This window comes from Fonsecaea nubica (genome assembly GCF_001646965.1).
Source record: "Fonsecaea nubica strain CBS 269.64 chromosome Unknown Scaff112, whole genome shotgun sequence".
In the NCBI taxonomy this organism is placed as follows: Eukaryota; Fungi; Ascomycota; class Eurotiomycetes; order Chaetothyriales; family Herpotrichiellaceae; genus Fonsecaea; species Fonsecaea nubica.
This window is the reverse complement of record NW_019173785.1, coordinates 65,693-81,510: the sequence shown is the minus strand read 5'-3', so window position 1 is coordinate 81,510 and position 15,818 is coordinate 65,693. Positions and strand designations below refer to the sequence as shown.

The 15,818-nt window shown below is 52.5% G+C and overlaps 5 protein-coding genes across 5 annotated transcripts; 2 read left to right on the top strand and 3 right to left on the bottom strand.

The window, feature by feature from the left end:
- Positions 1–1,143: 1,143 nt before the first annotated feature.
- AYO20_10476 (hypothetical protein) lies at positions 1,144–1,911 on the bottom strand (the record flags this gene model as incomplete). Its single annotated transcript, XM_022648734.1, has 1 exon — positions 1,144–1,911. One exon carries the CDS (start codon positions 1,909–1,911, stop codon positions 1,144–1,146), a length of 768 nt encoding a protein of 255 aa, XP_022495312.1.
- Positions 1,912–6,598: 4,687 nt separating this feature from the next.
- On the top strand, positions 6,599–7,968 carry AYO20_10475 (hypothetical protein; the record flags this gene model as incomplete). Its single annotated transcript, XM_022648733.1, has 3 exons — positions 6,599–6,613; positions 6,840–7,201; positions 7,254–7,968. The coding sequence occupies 3 exons, from the start codon at positions 6,599–6,601 to the stop codon at positions 7,966–7,968; spliced, it is 1,092 nt and encodes a 363-aa protein (XP_022495311.1).
- A 1,846-nt stretch (positions 7,969–9,814) lies between these two features.
- Positions 9,815–11,373, top strand: AYO20_10474 (hypothetical protein; the record flags this gene model as incomplete). The annotated part of the gene is made up of 2 exons (XM_022648732.1): positions 9,815–9,979; positions 10,393–11,373. The coding sequence occupies 2 exons, from the start codon at positions 9,815–9,817 to the stop codon at positions 11,371–11,373; spliced, it is 1,146 nt and encodes a 381-aa protein (XP_022495310.1).
- Positions 11,374–12,657: 1,284 nt separating this feature from the next.
- Positions 12,658–13,056, bottom strand: AYO20_10473 (mitochondrial import inner membrane translocase subunit tim14; the record flags this gene model as incomplete). Its single annotated transcript, XM_022648731.1, has 2 exons — positions 12,658–12,930; positions 13,006–13,056. 2 exons carry the CDS (start codon positions 13,054–13,056, stop codon positions 12,658–12,660), a joined length of 324 nt encoding a protein of 107 aa, XP_022495309.1.
- A 729-nt stretch (positions 13,057–13,785) lies between these two features.
- AYO20_10472 (hypothetical protein) lies at positions 13,786–15,774 on the bottom strand (the record flags this gene model as incomplete). Its single annotated transcript, XM_022648730.1, has 6 exons — positions 13,786–13,908; positions 14,014–14,439; positions 14,533–14,744; positions 14,806–14,880; positions 14,985–15,522; positions 15,613–15,774. The coding sequence occupies 6 exons, from the start codon at positions 15,772–15,774 to the stop codon at positions 13,786–13,788; spliced, it is 1,536 nt and encodes a 511-aa protein (XP_022495308.1).
- Between the last annotated feature and the right edge of the window lie 44 nt (positions 15,775–15,818).

Sequence of the window (15,818 nt, the reverse complement as noted above, 5' to 3'; positions counted from 1 at the left end):
TGGTGCAGAACAAATAATGATGGCGCTGCGGGTGCGGCTGTGGCTGTAGTAGTGACTGCAGGTCTCGCCTGCCTCTTGGAAACGAACCACTTGCATGCTGCCACGGATGACCAATAGCAGTGCACACCCAGGTACCGAGTACAGCCTTCAGGCTGTGTCGAAGAGGAATTGGACGGCTAAAAGGTACAGGAGGTGATGGACCATTCAAACCACTCGAAGGGTTCGAAGAAAACGTGGTTGTGGTGGTATATGTACAGCACAGCCTCCTTTACATACCCGCGCTGGGTAGGGACTTTTCATGTTGGTAGTCCTTTGTACCAAGCTACCCTCGTCCAACGGTTCCTCAAGCGTAGACTTTGGTTCAGCTCATCTTCGTATCGTACATGGGGTAGGCCGAGCAGGGTATATTCACATATTCTGCCTGGTTCATCTCAAAGGGCACTAGATGAAAAGTCGTCTCCATCAGACTCATCTGAAGCTGACTGGGCCAATACCAAGTCTGAACAATATCATTCTTCCTTCCTAAGAGATGCTCGCGCCTCTGCCCAACATGCCTTCTGAACGGCACTCCCATGGCATTGCCTGGCCGAATCTGGTCCGTTGACACACCTCAAAAAGCCTGTTCTTGTCCGATTTTGGGGGTAACAGCCAACTATTGGGGCAAGTCATGTCCATAGATAGAGTCATACGTCCTAGGCTGGGAATAGTTCATGTTTCCCAGCCTGCGATAACCTCACCAATGCAGATCAAGCATAAAAAGGTGCTGCATGTACCATGCTGACAACTATCCATCGAAGACAACGTCAGCCATAGGCCTATCAGGCTGATGGTCTGTAAATCTCGTTGCCAGGTCCAACTCGAGAGCCGCGTATTCGACTGCCGTCACTGAAATCCTGAGGGCGGCTCAAGGCTGCACTAGGGCGGTTTTGACTCTCGTTTTGGGAAGTCATATCCATTCTTTGGCCCTCGTGGGGTGGCCCGGCCTGCCTGGTAGTGTGTCGGAGGATTGGTTCATTGCTGACCCTGATTGTCCGTCTCACCAACTGTGAGAGGCGGATCAGGCGTCCAAGAAGCATGTTTGTAAGGTCCACCAGCCAGTGGATCCTTCAAAAGTTCCGTCTGCAGAAGAATCTGGCAGGCAACTCAAACATCTTCATACATCGACTCACTCTTCACTCGTCCCCGACCGAGCCAGGCGCCTGGGGGAGGTTGTAGCAAGCCGTCTACCTTTTCAGCAATCTGGCCTCTTCTTTGCTCAGCGGCAAGTCGCTCTTCCTGATCCTTTTCTGATTCAACCCGGCCTTTGGCCTCTGCTGCTGCTGCGTAATTACCAGCTCCTCCTCTTCCGGCGTTTCCGGCGGGATATAGATTTTGGCTCTGTGGACTAGGTTTCGCTTGAGCGGGAGATGTGAAACTGGCTGGTAAACTCGGGCTTCGCTGAGGAAATTTCACGTCGGCGACAACATAATTGCCGGCTCCGCCACGCCCAGCAGACAGATACTGGGCTGAGTGCTGGCGCAAGGGCCTCGTATCATGCGTATTGATGCTTTCCAGCCTAGCTGCTGCTTTGCGGCGCTCTGCTAGGGATGCATGTTGTGGTGGCCGATTCGCTTCGAGGTCAATAGGAGAAGTAGATCGAGGGGCGAGTTGGACGTCCGTCTCCCAGGTGAAGTTGCCAGCGCCACCGCGACCAGTCTTCACATAGGGACCATAGGCGGAGGACATGGAGACAGAGGACACAGACGAATGGCCGTCGTCGTGGGAGGAGTACTCGGAGGTAGAATGGGATTCTTCATGGTGTCGAAAGGAAGTGTCAGTGGCCATGGGCGAGACCGACGAAGCGTAGGAGTCGAGCAACCACGACGCCCATGATTGTGTAGCAGCAGCCCAAGACTGCGTGGTCGAGGTCATGTTGTTTATTGCGGAAAGGTGCCAATGATAATGCCTTTTGTGTAATTTTCAGCAATGACGCATTGACGGCTACCACAATAGCAACCGAGAAGGATCAGGATCCCTGGCAAGGAAAAAGGTGGGGGATTTGCTTTCGTTGGCTTCAGACCTGGGAAGACTTGTACTCGTAAGCTCCGATAAACATTGCAGTCTGCAAACTCAATCAATTTTCTTGCCTAAATACACAGGCTTTCCGGGCGAGCCAAATGGCATTCACAAAAAGATTGTGAACAACGGAGGAGGCGCAGGAGGACGAAACCAATAAATTATGGCCAACAGTCGACTTTCGTATTTTCTACTGCTTAGAAGTTCATGACAAGCTCAAAGGTCCGTGGCGCCGGAACGACAATAAAGGGGGGAGTTACAGGCAACCGCAAACACTAACTAGCTGATGGTTTGATTTTAAAAGACCCGAATACGGCTCAAGGCGAGATGAAATTGGGGAGCCACAAACGCCGGAGGGAGAACGACTTGAGCTCGGCTGCGCTTCTCACAGCCTCAGGTCAAAGTCCGACCACAAAATGCGCCTGGTGTGAGAGATAAACCTAGACAGAAACGACGGCTTGGTGAGGGCTGGCACACTGGGTGGTTTACTGAGACAAGATTGAGGTTAGGGAGGTTAGGGTTGGATGTAGGGGGGACCGGGGTTACTCGTAGGTATCGGACTTGTCTTCCAATAGCAGGCAGAGAGGAAAGATAATGATAATAATAATAAATAAGAAGCCCCTTCAGCCTTGTTCGCCTCACGGTGAAGGGAGACAAAAGCGGACATTGGCCGGGATGTTTTGGGGGGAGATTTTACTACTACTGGACTCGGTACTTGGTTGAGGACGAAGCAGCCACTTGTACCTCGTAGTCAGCCACCAACCACCAGTGCCTCAGTGCGTCACCGTGGGAGTTGTGGTTCCTTCGTGCTTGTGCTCGTATCTACCGAGTACAAGTGAGAACGAGGGACTCGACTCTCCCTCTAGGCACATTGCACGTGGCCACCACCTTCCAGGCACCCATGTTTTTCCAGAGCCCACCCCTTTTTCTTGGTCTTCCACCTTGTAACGCGGGGCTCGGCCGGCAAATAATCCATACCGAGTACAAGCTACACACTGTAGGTACATACGACTATGCATACAAGGAGATCCCCTTATTACCTGGTAAGTCATCCCCTCTCGCTGCAAGGTGAACTTAGTCGTGCAGGCTAGGCAGATGAGGAAACCAACAACGAACTCCAATATCACCTATAACCTATCACATTGCAGCACCAAATCAGAGAAACAATGGCTGAGTAAAAAATGTTTTTTTGGGTGGACTTGTGTGTGGTACGATAAGGGGAATTACTACCTCGTTCGCTCGTACTGAGGACTCGTACTGGTCAAGAAGAGATAGGGATAGGGGGCGAAATGATGCTCGGCTGCCGGTCGTTATCAGTTCTCCAGTACTAGATTCTTGGATGTTCGCCGATTTCGGACCCCAGGACAAGGCAATGAACGGCATATCAAGTATGAAATGTTTGGTGGAGTACGCATACAGAGTACTCCGTACCTCATACATTATTATTGACTTGGTTTGCTGAATTCCGGGCTCCTATCCCATCTTTCTCCTCGCATCTTTCGGGAAGGGAGTGTATGTCGTATACAAAAAGACCCCCTCATCTCTTTCTTCCCCTCCCGAACCCGGATCTCGGTTGACTTTCGACGGCAGCTGGATCGAAAAGCTGGGGCAATCTAACCTCCTCGTAAACCGGCCCAGCCGAGGCTTGCCCTTACTTGTAGATAGAGACACAGGTAGAACCCCGCTACCTACGAGTAGTATCGTGTACCCGTTATCCCGTGTAACCGAGTAATCGTGGGCTGTCTCATTACTGTGGTCAAGGGTAAAAGGCACAAGGTTGGATAATTAAATTCCTGGGTGTTTCTTCCGGGAAAATACACTCGATATGACTTTCTGCCGCTCTGCCTGCCTATCCAAGCGCCTAGGGTACCAACGTGTCAATCAGGGTGATCTTTTGCGTTTTGTATCATAGTTGGTGACCTGCTGAATTGTCCGATTGGGGTCCGTTGAAGGATCAGCACCGTGACTGATCGACTGGTTTCGGTGCCACGCGGATGGTCATCGACCGCTATGTAGCATCCATTCTCATTTGCCGGAGTCCAAGCATTCCTGAGTGACAGGCATCGCAAGAGATATTGTACCAGAATACTCGGTACTCTGTTCCAGCATTATTCAAACAGGGGTCTGCGTGTCTGCGTGGACTTGTGGGCAGCTAAGAAGGCCCCAGGCCAATGCTAGGACTAATCCGTTTGGCCACCCCATGTTTCCCGCGTCCGTGCCGTTCCCAGGTCGTCTGAATGATGACGAAACCGGCCTGACCAGTGCCGCCGCTGACTTTGACGAGCAGGAAAAATATTATGCTTCTTGACAAAATGGGCCGCGGGGCCACGGGTTGAAGCCGCATCTTGCGCAAGCCATGCATTAACTGTACGAGGTACTCGTAACAAAAGTAATTCACCAGTTGGCAGCCGATGACGGCATCTGGGATTCGGATGGTGCGTGGTTTTGTGGCCGTGGACCACTGGCATCAGGCGACCTCGCCTGACGGCTCGGAAGTCGCCCCCAAGGCCCAAGGATTGGCCTGTAAGAATCCCAAACCGTACCTGGCACCTGCTTGTTGTGCACAGTTCGCATGGCGGTTTGGTGGTTTGGGGCATGGCTGCCAGGACTTTGATCTTATCGCTGGTTCGACCATTTCCTTGTCATTTGGTCCCCCACAAGCTCCCCTAAGAAGCCATGGTGCCCTGCCGGCGAACTGCCTATTGCCTGCTAGTGCCGTCCTTGTTGCACTAGTTATCATACCCAATGACACGTCTGTCGCCAACCTGGGGGCAATGGCGACAATGCCTATTCCTTGTCCAGGCCATGCCAATCAGTAACTCTCTCCATACCGCGAAGCGGGCATGGTGATTCGCGGAGTCGCAGTTACAGGTCGATGCCTCGAGCGCAAGAATAATGAGAAGCGCCCATCGATGCCCCGAGTATCCATAGTGTTTTATTTTTTTCTCCCCCCTTGAACACAACCCTACCCGCGCGAGGCCCCCAAGTACATGTTGCGGACACGGATCCAGGGGAGGTCCGGTTTACCCCTCTCTTTCTCTGGGACTTCAGAAGACGGGCATCCGATCTTCTTGATTTGTAGTCGCGGTGGGTCACCGTTTGTACCGTGTCTGGTCGGCCCAGGGTTTTGGAGAGTTCAAAGGGGGGAAGACGAGGAGCGCTGCGGTTGTCGAGCCCTTTGGGGCGGCACGGGGGGTTGAAGCCAGTCAATTTTTAGTCAGGTACGGAGCGAGGAGCTGATGGCGCATTTTAGCCCATCAGCCCTGGCTTGCCTGACCCATGACCTTGAGTAGTGCATGACTTGATCAGGACCATGCTCTTTTCAGCTTGTTGCCCCATCTTTTCCCATGGCTCCATGTCCATGCCCCATGCCCACAAGTGTGTGATCTGTCGCCATCAATCGCAAAGAGCTGATCAATTCCCAAAAATCATGGCTGTGTTGTCCCCTCCCCATTTCCCCCCCTTTTGTCGCCCTTTCCCTTTGCCTTTTGATCTGTTTTGTTTTTCTTTGCTTTTCTTTGTCTCGGTAACGCGTAACGTGGATCCGTAGAGAGGGCGCCAGAGCAGGAAACAATTTCTTCAACCGCCCGTGCTGCTGAAACAGATACCAGTGAACTGGTCTAGAGTTCGGTGCGATTAATTTCCTGCTGCGAGCTTGAGACGCTTAGGCCCAGGCACGGGCGACCCCGCAGCAGGTGTGGCAGAAGCAAGGGACGCGGTCAGCCAGTCAAACACAAGGCCAGGAGAGGAGAAACCCAAAGAATAGTATCAGCACGAGGATACTCAAATCGGCACGATCAGCAGGTCCGTCAGAGAAGGAACAGAAAAAAAAAGACAGAAGAGAGACGGCCATCTGCCTGACTATTCACCATCATCCTTTCTTACACGCCCGAACCTCTTCTTTCTCTCAAACTAATCTGACCTGTTGTGTCTTTGGATATTTCTTGACTCCCACGTTCAAGTCAAGTCTGGCCGGGCTTTGGTTGTGCCAGCACCGCTCGGCCGTCTCCCAACCTGAATTGCGCGCCCACACGCCACAGGCTGCGATCCTCGATCGACGAACCACGAATCCACCCGCCAGCAAATCCCGAACCTGAACCTGAATTCCTAATAAAAGTCTCCCCCCAAACTTGACAAGAACTATTCCGCCCGTCGGTCCACGCTGCTCCCACAGTTCACGGGTCCAGGCCACACATTTTCCCACAACTTGACTTCCTGTACCAGAGTTCAACCACCTTGTTCCATCCACGGATTGTTTCAATAGATTTTTGTCTTCTCGATAGAACAGTCCACCGTGACAACTGCATCGCCGCCGACTTGCAGCGGATATTTTGATTCCAGCTGCAGTTGCCCACCCCCTCGCGCTCCTCAATCCTCTGATTTCTCGGGCATTCCGAACCCCACAAGACGCACACACACACACAACACCACCCTCTCACCTCACTTGGCTGCTGTTCTTTCTTGACGACTCTCAAGTCTCAAGACTGCCTCCAGTTTTGAGCTCGAGAGTCGTCTGATTTCAGGAACTTGACATTATTTCGACATGGCCTCCTCCAAGGTGAGCAAATGGCTCGGCCCATTCTCGACCCCGTGCTTGTGCTGACCTGGGTTCAAAAACAAAGGAACAACCGAGTTCTCGACCTGCCTCCGGCAGCTTTTCCTCCCGTCACCCTCCTGCCTCTGCCAGACAACACTCTCATTCCGTTTCACTGTCGGCTACAAATCCTTCCCATCGAGTAAACAGGAGGAAGAGTGTGAACGCAGGTGCCTCGACAACTGCACAGGCAGCGATTGCCGCGGCGTTGAGGGACCAGGGCGATCTCCCTGGTGTCCCGGTCCTGAGCCACCGCCGAAGCACAAGTTCGAGAAAGATGACGGAACCACACTCGATGAGTGCTCGGCCCAGCATGCATTCGTACTTTAACGGCCCCCCTGGCACAGCTGCCGCCGGTGACAACGATGCAGTCGAGGACAATTCCAACGATGAGGATACCCAAGCCTCATCTAAGAACCTCAAGAATCGGAACCGGCGAGCAAGTGAAGGATCACACCTCATCAAGGGCGAGGGCAAAAAGTCGGCTATTGAATTGAGGTGCGATACTTGTGGCAAGGGCTACAAACACAGCAGCTGTCTCACCAAGCACCTGTACGTAACTCCTGTGGTTCCTCTTATGTGTGGCTGACGCCGTTGATCTTAGCTGGGAACATGATCCCGCATGGGCAATCACGTCCAAGTTGCTCATTTCCAAGCATCAGCAGGTTCAGCTGCTTGAGGCTGCTTCGGTGTTGTGTAACATGACTGCGGAGAATTTGTCAGCTGGACAATCCGAGATTGAAATCGCTGCGATCGATCCAAGCGAAGATTCATCTGCATCTCCCGGGTTCTCCTCGTCCGAAATGCAAGACGAACTCAGCTCGGTCGAGACCACCCCTCCCCCCATGAGTGAGGCGGCGTACCCCGTGCCGGACTCGAAAAGGTTCAGCACGGGCAGCACTGGCTTCTCGCGGTCGTACAGATCTATTCCATCGAGCTCGTACGCCGAGAGCTTTCATTCACCGGGACTGCCACCTCATCGACTCTCTGGGGTAGACTTCCGCCCCAGCACGTCTGGGACTGACGATGGCACGCTGGCGGCTGCGACGGCAGGTCTCACGTTCAGCAGCGGAACTCCTCGTACCAAGCCTACTTATCTAGGCGCCGATGTGCCCCCTGTACCACCATTGCCACAACAATACCAATCTTTCAACAGCAAATCATCCGACAGTACATTGACAGCTATATATAATCCGTTGTTGCAGATGCACCCGCCTGCGTTGACGCAAAACCTTTCGGACGAGCGCAACTACCGGGACGGGAGTGATGACAGGGATGTCCAGATGGACGATGAAGAGATGTTCAGGATGGATCAATAACGCGGTGCAGCGAAGCCAACGCCGCGGGGCTAATCACATCCATCCGCTCCTTTTTATGACCCGTATTTTCCTACTTTTTATTTGGCCACATGCTTGGGGCACTTGCTTACTCAATTGTACGTATTTGATTCCGACATACAACCGACAACAACTTCTCCATCTGGACTTGTCGAGGGAACGCCCGTCTAGTCCACCATGACAAATCAGCTGCTAGGACAGTTTACGACAGGAAGACGACGGTTCTTGGGTTGCACCATTGGAGGACATGTTTCAACATGACGAAAACATTGGAGGCTCAAGGCTACTGGAACTATTATACTTTTTTCCCATTGTTGGAGAAGAAAACTATATAACTTCTGTGCTCCGCGGACAGATCCTGAAAACACCGATGAGTCGACTCTTGCAGACGCTACGAAGTCGACGAGGTTAAAGTGAGTGGGACTGTCCTGCACGATGCGTTGAGCAGGATACAATATTACTATAACGAAATGGATTTCTTTGTATGCAACACCCGACCTGGGCATGGCTTGCCTATTTCTACCCTTTCCGTGTCTGGCAGAAGATGTCTCTCTAACTGAGGAACTCTTGTGGTGTGGGATCCCTTTTTCCTAGTTGGAGCAGCACTATTTTCCAGGATTTATTTGTGTTGAGGAGATATCGCGTGTTCTTTTGAGAGCGTGTCGCAAACATCCCCGCGATTTCGATCGGCAGGATTGACCTTTGACTAATGGAATAGTGTCGTGATTGACGATGAACTCGAGGTACAGATGGATGTATCGGTGGGCAAACGCTGATCAGGGGCAACTAACTTTGGCGCTTCGAAGGATGGAGAACCCCTGGACCAAGACAGGGAGGCAATGAAGATCTTTCAGGTCCCTCTATTTTGGGGTCTTTGCTTCCTGATCCTTTGAGGTGGGAGCCCAGTGATGTGACCATGTCATGCATTAGGGCTAGTGGTAAGTTGATCGATCGCTGCGCTGGACGCTACAGATCAAGGTTATATCTACATGGACTAGGCGGTGGTATCTGGCCCTTTTGAAGGAGAATACTTGTTAATATCAGCCAATCTAGCCTGAATGTGTCAGGAACCAGCTAACTAACGAGATGGTGAAAGGGCAAGGATTTCTTACTGAGGGAGTCAAGCTCAGGTGCGCAGAACGACAATCTTTCCCTGAGTGGTGATGGATTTCTCGGTCGGTAATCGGAAGATCTGCATCTGAATTAACAAGTACAGGCGAACGGAATTGGACCGAGGTCATTTTCATTGCAATGCAATGGCATGATAAGGATGAGCTGGGAAGCTGGAGAGTAATTGTAGTTGACATGTAAATGTTCTATACAACAAATACGTGGTGGTCGGGAACGGGTTAGATAGTAGATACCTAGATATTAGAGCCCGATACCACCGCTGGAAAAGTACCTAGGTAGTATTACACACACGCATTAATTCCTGCTTGGTCGTCTTGGGAGAATCAATATCTCTCACATCTTCGCGTCATTTTCATCTGTCCTCTCCCTCTCCACAAGCCGCATCTCTCGACACGAGTCGGTCACCTCTACCATTGACTCAGGTATTCGACGGGTGTGCTTTCCCCCCGCAGCCTCGTCGCCTATCACCTCGGAACCTTTGCCCGGTTTTGCCTCTCACCATTGACTGCCTGCCGTCACCACCGCGCGATAGATAGATAGAAGCAATAGATTCACGGTCCATCCGCCATCCACGGTCCGGCCGCACCTCTCTTATCTGGAGCACAGAGTATTCCTTACACACCAAATTTCCTCTAGAGCATCCACCATTTTTGTTCGCCCCTTTTCGTCAGTCGGTCGTATCGCTAGCTGGATCGAAATGCCACTGACGGCGGCCGAAATCATCGCCCACCCGGCCTTTGATACCGTCGAATGGCACCTCGAACCCGCGAGGTCCGGGTACTGCGATGTGGCCAGGGCGAGGCACGGTGGGCCGTTCAAGCTGTACTGGGAGATTCATGGCCAGGGGGATATTAAGCTGGTGGTACGCATGTCTCCTATCTCTTGATTTTTTTTGTCTTCTTCTTCTTCTTCTTCTTCTTCTTCTTCTTCTTTCTTCTTGTGATTCGTGTTTGGTGGCGTCGCTTTGGGCGGTGATGAGGATGAGGATAAGGATGAGTGAGGGGTTTGAGGTTCGTGTTGGATACCTAGTATGCTAGCGAGAGGCGGTCAAGAGACTCTGGGGAGGTGTGAGAATTGTGGTGGGAGTCTGGTCAACTTCAACTTGAGACTTTCGTGGGGAAGAGAAAGGAAACTTGAGGTTCTCTTGTCAAGTGCAGGGGAGTGGACTGTCTTGGATACGGAGAGGCGCGTGCCTTCGCCTATCCCTGCTTGTCAACGCTCAACCTATACATTTCCTATCTCACTCCAAACCCTTCTGACCATCTTCCTTCACAGTGGATCATGGGCCTCGCCGCCTACCGCACAGCCTGGAAGCGACAGACCAAGTACTTTGGACATGACCGGTCGGACAAGTACTCGTGCTTGGTGTTTGACAACCGCGGAATGGGTCTCAGCGACAAGCCTTCGTGTCGATATTCCACGTCCGAGATGGCCCGCGATGTGATTGACATGCTCGAACACGTGGGCTGGTTATCACCCTCCTCGACTACATCTCCCCATCACGTCGCACGGGCACATGCACACGCACACGAACCAGCGAAAACGATGGACACCGTCCCGCCTCCCAAACGAGACCTACACTTCATCGGCGTCAGTATGGGCGGGATGATTTCGCAAGAAGTGTCGCTGCTGATCCCCCACCACGTGGCTTCGCTCTCGCTGATATCGACGGCGCCGCGCCTCGTGCGCACCGTGCCCTTTATCCAGAACCTGCGGCAGCGGATCAACATGTTCATCCCGCGCGACATTGACGTGCAGCTGGACGAGATCGCGCACCGCCTCTTCTCGGACGAGTTCCTGGCCCTGCCGGATACGGAGTACCCGGACGACCCGACGCGCAATTTTCCGACGAACCGCGACCGCTTTGCCGCCGGCGAGCTGCAGAAGCGCATGGACCGCCACGGTTTCACCAAGAAGGGCTTCGTGCTCCAGGCTATCGCTGCAGGGTGGCATCACAAGTCGGCCCAGCAGATCCGCGCCCTGGGCGACGTGGTTGGTCGAAGTAGGATCGCTGTCGTCCACGGCACTAGCGACCGCATGATCGATTTCCATCACTTTGAATTGTTGCGCGCCGAGTTGTCCCTCGAAGAAGAAGTGGGCGCCAACACTGATGGCTCAGAATCTTCTTCGGGACCTGGATCCTGTACATTCAAGGTCTGGGAAGGCAAAGGCCACGTCCTGGTCTGGGAGGTCGAAGACGAATTCAATCGCTTTCTGGAGCACCACTTCGACACGTGCGCCAATATCGAGGGATAGGGTTGAATAACCAACCAAATGGCTTGTACCAGGAGCAAGACAAATACCGCACTGCCTCTCGATATTGTCCATTTCCAGCCTTTTTGCTTTGATACTCCTCGGTCAATGTGTGAATATGCGGAGGTATCGCATCACCAACATGACCGGCATTCGGCACAGGAGGTGCACAGATGTAGCCAGAGGTCGTTATCGACTACCCAACTCAACCGTACCAACCTAACCCAACCCAGAACCAGCGTCAATATTGGGTCCACCATGGATAATAAATACCGCCGCACAAGCAGTCAAATGGGAAAGAGCGAAATCCAGGAACCACACCAGAGCACACCCGTCCCAGACAGCCAGAATAGAATAGAATACAACGAAGCATCAGCGCGGGAGGGAGAGAGAAAAGAACGGGGTTCCTTGGACAGCCTGGTCTTTTCACAAGCTTTTTCGCCTGGGTTAGATTTTCAAATTGACGTGTGGATACATATGGAGATATGAGGATGAGGAGGTAGATATATGGCATAAATGGAAAAGGTGTACAGTAGCGAAGGACCAGGACCGAATTTGATGCGTACGATAGTGGTGGTGTATGTATGTATGTATGTGTACATGTATATATGTGCTGGCTGGGTCGAGGAGGAGCGTGCTACCTATGTAGGTAGACAATCTGATACACAGTGAGTGATTGACAGAAAGACTTGTTGAAGACAAGGCAGGACAGGACAGGACAGGACAGGACGGGATGAGGCACGATCTGGAACTTTCAGATTCTCCATCTGTCTTCCTTCTCTGGTCGCTATACACAGACTCTGTTCCTCTTTCTCCTCTTTCTCCTATGACCCCTTCGCCTATCCTGTCTCGTCTCGAGCGGAGATATATACGTACACACATCCATACACAGTCTCTGTTGTACAAAGTTTTCCCACTTCCCGGATATGTCAAGTGATGGCGACAAAGACGGGGCCAAAAAAACCAGATTCGTCACTGCAGATGCAGATGTGAGATCCTCGTGGTGCTGCAATAGCGCCCGTAAACTAACGCCGTGCTGTTTTCTTCTTATCCAGCTCGATCGAGAGAAAAAGAAAGCCCCAAATAACCGATTGAAACGCCCGCGCTATGCTCCGGCCATGAATTGCCACACAACCCGACCTCTCCTACCAAGGATTGTGGAGGGACGTCCACCGCAAGGACATATTAACTTGCTCGCCACCGTCACCGTCTTCTGCTCGAACATCTTCTGGCTTGATGTGCTTTTGCGCAAGTGATAGCGATAATCACCATCGTTCATTATCATCATCACCCATTCCGCTCCAGAAACTCCTTGGCCTCATTGACCTTGCTGGCCAGGTACGGACTGCCCCCCCGGTCCGGGTGGTTCGACAGCATCAGCGCGCGGTGGTTCTTCCGGATCTTGTCCTTGGTGAGGGTCCGCTCGCTGAGGTCGAGGATGAGCGACGCCTCGCGCTTCGTCATCTTGGGTTCGAACCCGCCCTTGTAGAACGGCCGGCCGAGCGCGTTCAGGCCGTTGGGGTTGCGCCAGCGGCGGAAGGCGACGAGGCCGGCGCGGCCCTGTGATACATCGTTAGTTATGCTGACGGCCTAGGAATGGAGAAAGGAAGTCAAAGGGAATGAGGGAGAACGTACGAAAAAGGCGGCGGCGGCAACTCCCACGCCGATGGCGAGTGTCGAGGCCATTTTCTCGCTGCGATCAGGAAGGTAGGTTGATGATGAGGGCGTTCTCTTCTGGAGACAATTGGATGGAGCTCGTCGGAGGGAACGATGTGAGTCCGGGTACAGGTTGTGTCGTGGTGAGAAACAGAACTGAGCGTCTTCGCCAACAGCTAAAGCAGAGATCTGCGACGTCGACAAGTCTGCTCTAGAACGAAAAAGATTCGCTTTCTACAGAGCCGGCTGGCTTTCCGAGTCTGGAATTTCCGAAGGTGGTGGGTTTTCTGGATTTGACAAGTATAGCGAGACATGTTAGTGCGGAGCATTTGAGTCGCTGGCGAAGAACAATGAGGGGGAATCTATGCTCCGCCGTTGTTGGTCTTCCGCATGTTGAGGGCTGTGCGCTGCACATCAACCTGATCTAGGTATGTTATTGCTATAGGTATGTCCTGGCTATACCAGGTAGTGAAAGGTCAGTACAATTCATCGTCCAGGACAACTAGTATCTGAGACAGATAAAAGATTTCTTCCTCTTTGAGTGAACAAACGTCTGGAGTCTAGCCCATCTATCACGCATTATCCGCTCTATTGCCTAGAACCCGTTCACAAAGACCGAATGTTTTGTTCAGAGCCATTTTGGGAGAGACACTAGGAGGACAGGAGGTGTCCGATTTCTAATCGATTGGTCGGAGCTCGGCCCATGGAAAAAGAACCCATACAGATAGAGCGTGAGAGTCTTGGTGAGTTTGTCTCCTTTCAACCCTCCTGGCGACCTTCGCATGTCGCTACGGGTCCGGTGTACATGCGACGGGCACTCAGGACCCAGTTGACGGCCGAGATAAACATGACGCCCACAAACAGGACGACGGCCCAATTCATCTGTACCAGCAAAAAGTGGGGACATGTTAGCGCTCGCTCTCGTATGGCCGTGGATAGAAGCAGACAAAAGGGGGGGGAGGGGGGCAATGATTTGTCCTTGCTTACATCTTCTGCATTGGGCTTCCAGTAGATGGGCCAGAACGCCCAGAAGAAAGCGTAGATGGCATAAGTGAGGCCGATCCCGTTGACCAGGATCCCCCACTTTCCCAGACTCCAAAACACGGGGGGCAGAGTCTCGGGGAGCGAGATGCGGCGCCAGAGGACGCATGCGATGCTGATAGCGTACGTCGCCATTAGTGCCACGATTGCCAAACTGATGATGGCATTGAATGCGACGGGGCTGCCCAGGTAGATCAGACTCATCACCACCGTGTAGCCCCAGGTCACGAAGCAGGCATTGGCCGCGACGTTGAGGTTGGGGTTGACTTTCTTCATCCAGGTCGGGAACGGCATGCCGTCATCTCGGGCAAAGGCGAAAAGTTGTCGAGATGTCGAGGCAAAGCAGCTGGTCGCTATCATAAAGACCAAGATCTTCAGGTGGACATGAACTTAGCAGACTGTGGGCAATCTTGGGAGAGACGCGCACAGGGGCTGGGCACCTGCGCAGATTTGTGGAAAACTTACAAACATGATGGAGGTGATGGCCTGAGCACCCGCCGTGCTAAGAGAGTTTTGCAGTATCCATACAAACGGAAATGCCTCGGTGGTAGCGGTGGCAACGTCGGTCATGCCAAACAGGAACACAATCAGCATGGCGAAAGCGAGGGGAATGTTGAACATGTACGCCCAGAACATTGTCTTTGGCGTCACCACGCTGGCATTCTTGACTTCTTCCGCTGCATTGCCCATCAGTGAGTGCTTCATTAACCAGGACTGGGGTAAGGGCATTGCACTTACAGAGATGGGCAACAGCATCAGAGGCTAGGACGTTCCACATGGCAGGTACCTGACCAACCATGACTGCTAAGCCCACTGCAGACTCCTGTCAGCTAGACATCCGAAACATTGACTCATTCAAAGTCTCAGTGCAGGGTACACAAAGGTCATGAACTTGTCCGTGCGAGGTCGAGACCTACTCAGGGGATAATTGCCGCCATTGTCCGAAAATGTGAGAAAGACTTCCTTTGCGTCGTTCTTGGGGGAGGCGACGGCGACCGTGATGAGAACAATAAAGAACCCTGCCACGTGGAGACCCACGAACACATTCTCCAACAGTGCCAGCTTCTTTGCACCCCAAACGTTGATTGCGGTGACCAGAGTGCCAATCAGAATACTCAGCAGAGCAGTGTACCAGTTCTTAATGTCAAAGTCTGGGTTTTTCAGTTGAACCAGAGCCATGACAAGCTGGGCACCAAACATCGAGTCGGAGGCGACAAAGGATTGCCAGCAGAGAGAGCTGAGCCAGCCGGAAGTGTAGCTGAGAACCTTTTGGTAGCGTCTCGAGGCGAATTCGCTGACCCAGTGATATTGTCCGCCCGCTGTAGGTGCCATTGATGCCATCTCAGCGAGGCTCAGGACAATGAAGAATTGACCTGTGATGACCCATGTGTAACTCCAGAACATGGCAGCGGTCCCTCCATCGACAAGCATTTGGAAATTGTTCAACGCGACAAACTCCGTGCAGCAATCGTTAGTGTCAGAGCGCATGGAAAGGGATCGTGGAGAGACATATCAAGTGCCCATCGTGCAAGACGTGAAACCAACGCTGCTGATCCAGTTGAAATTCCGCTTAAACTCCTGCTTCTTGCCCATTCTCGCCATATCCCTTTCATCTTGGTCGATGGCATCGCTACTATTGTCACTGCCAACTACCTCGGCCGAGTAGAGGCCTTCTTTCTTCGGTAGGCTCTCGTCCAAAGTCGCCATTGTCGAGGCGCAGAGTCAGAAGTACAAGCAAAGGAAGGGATGTG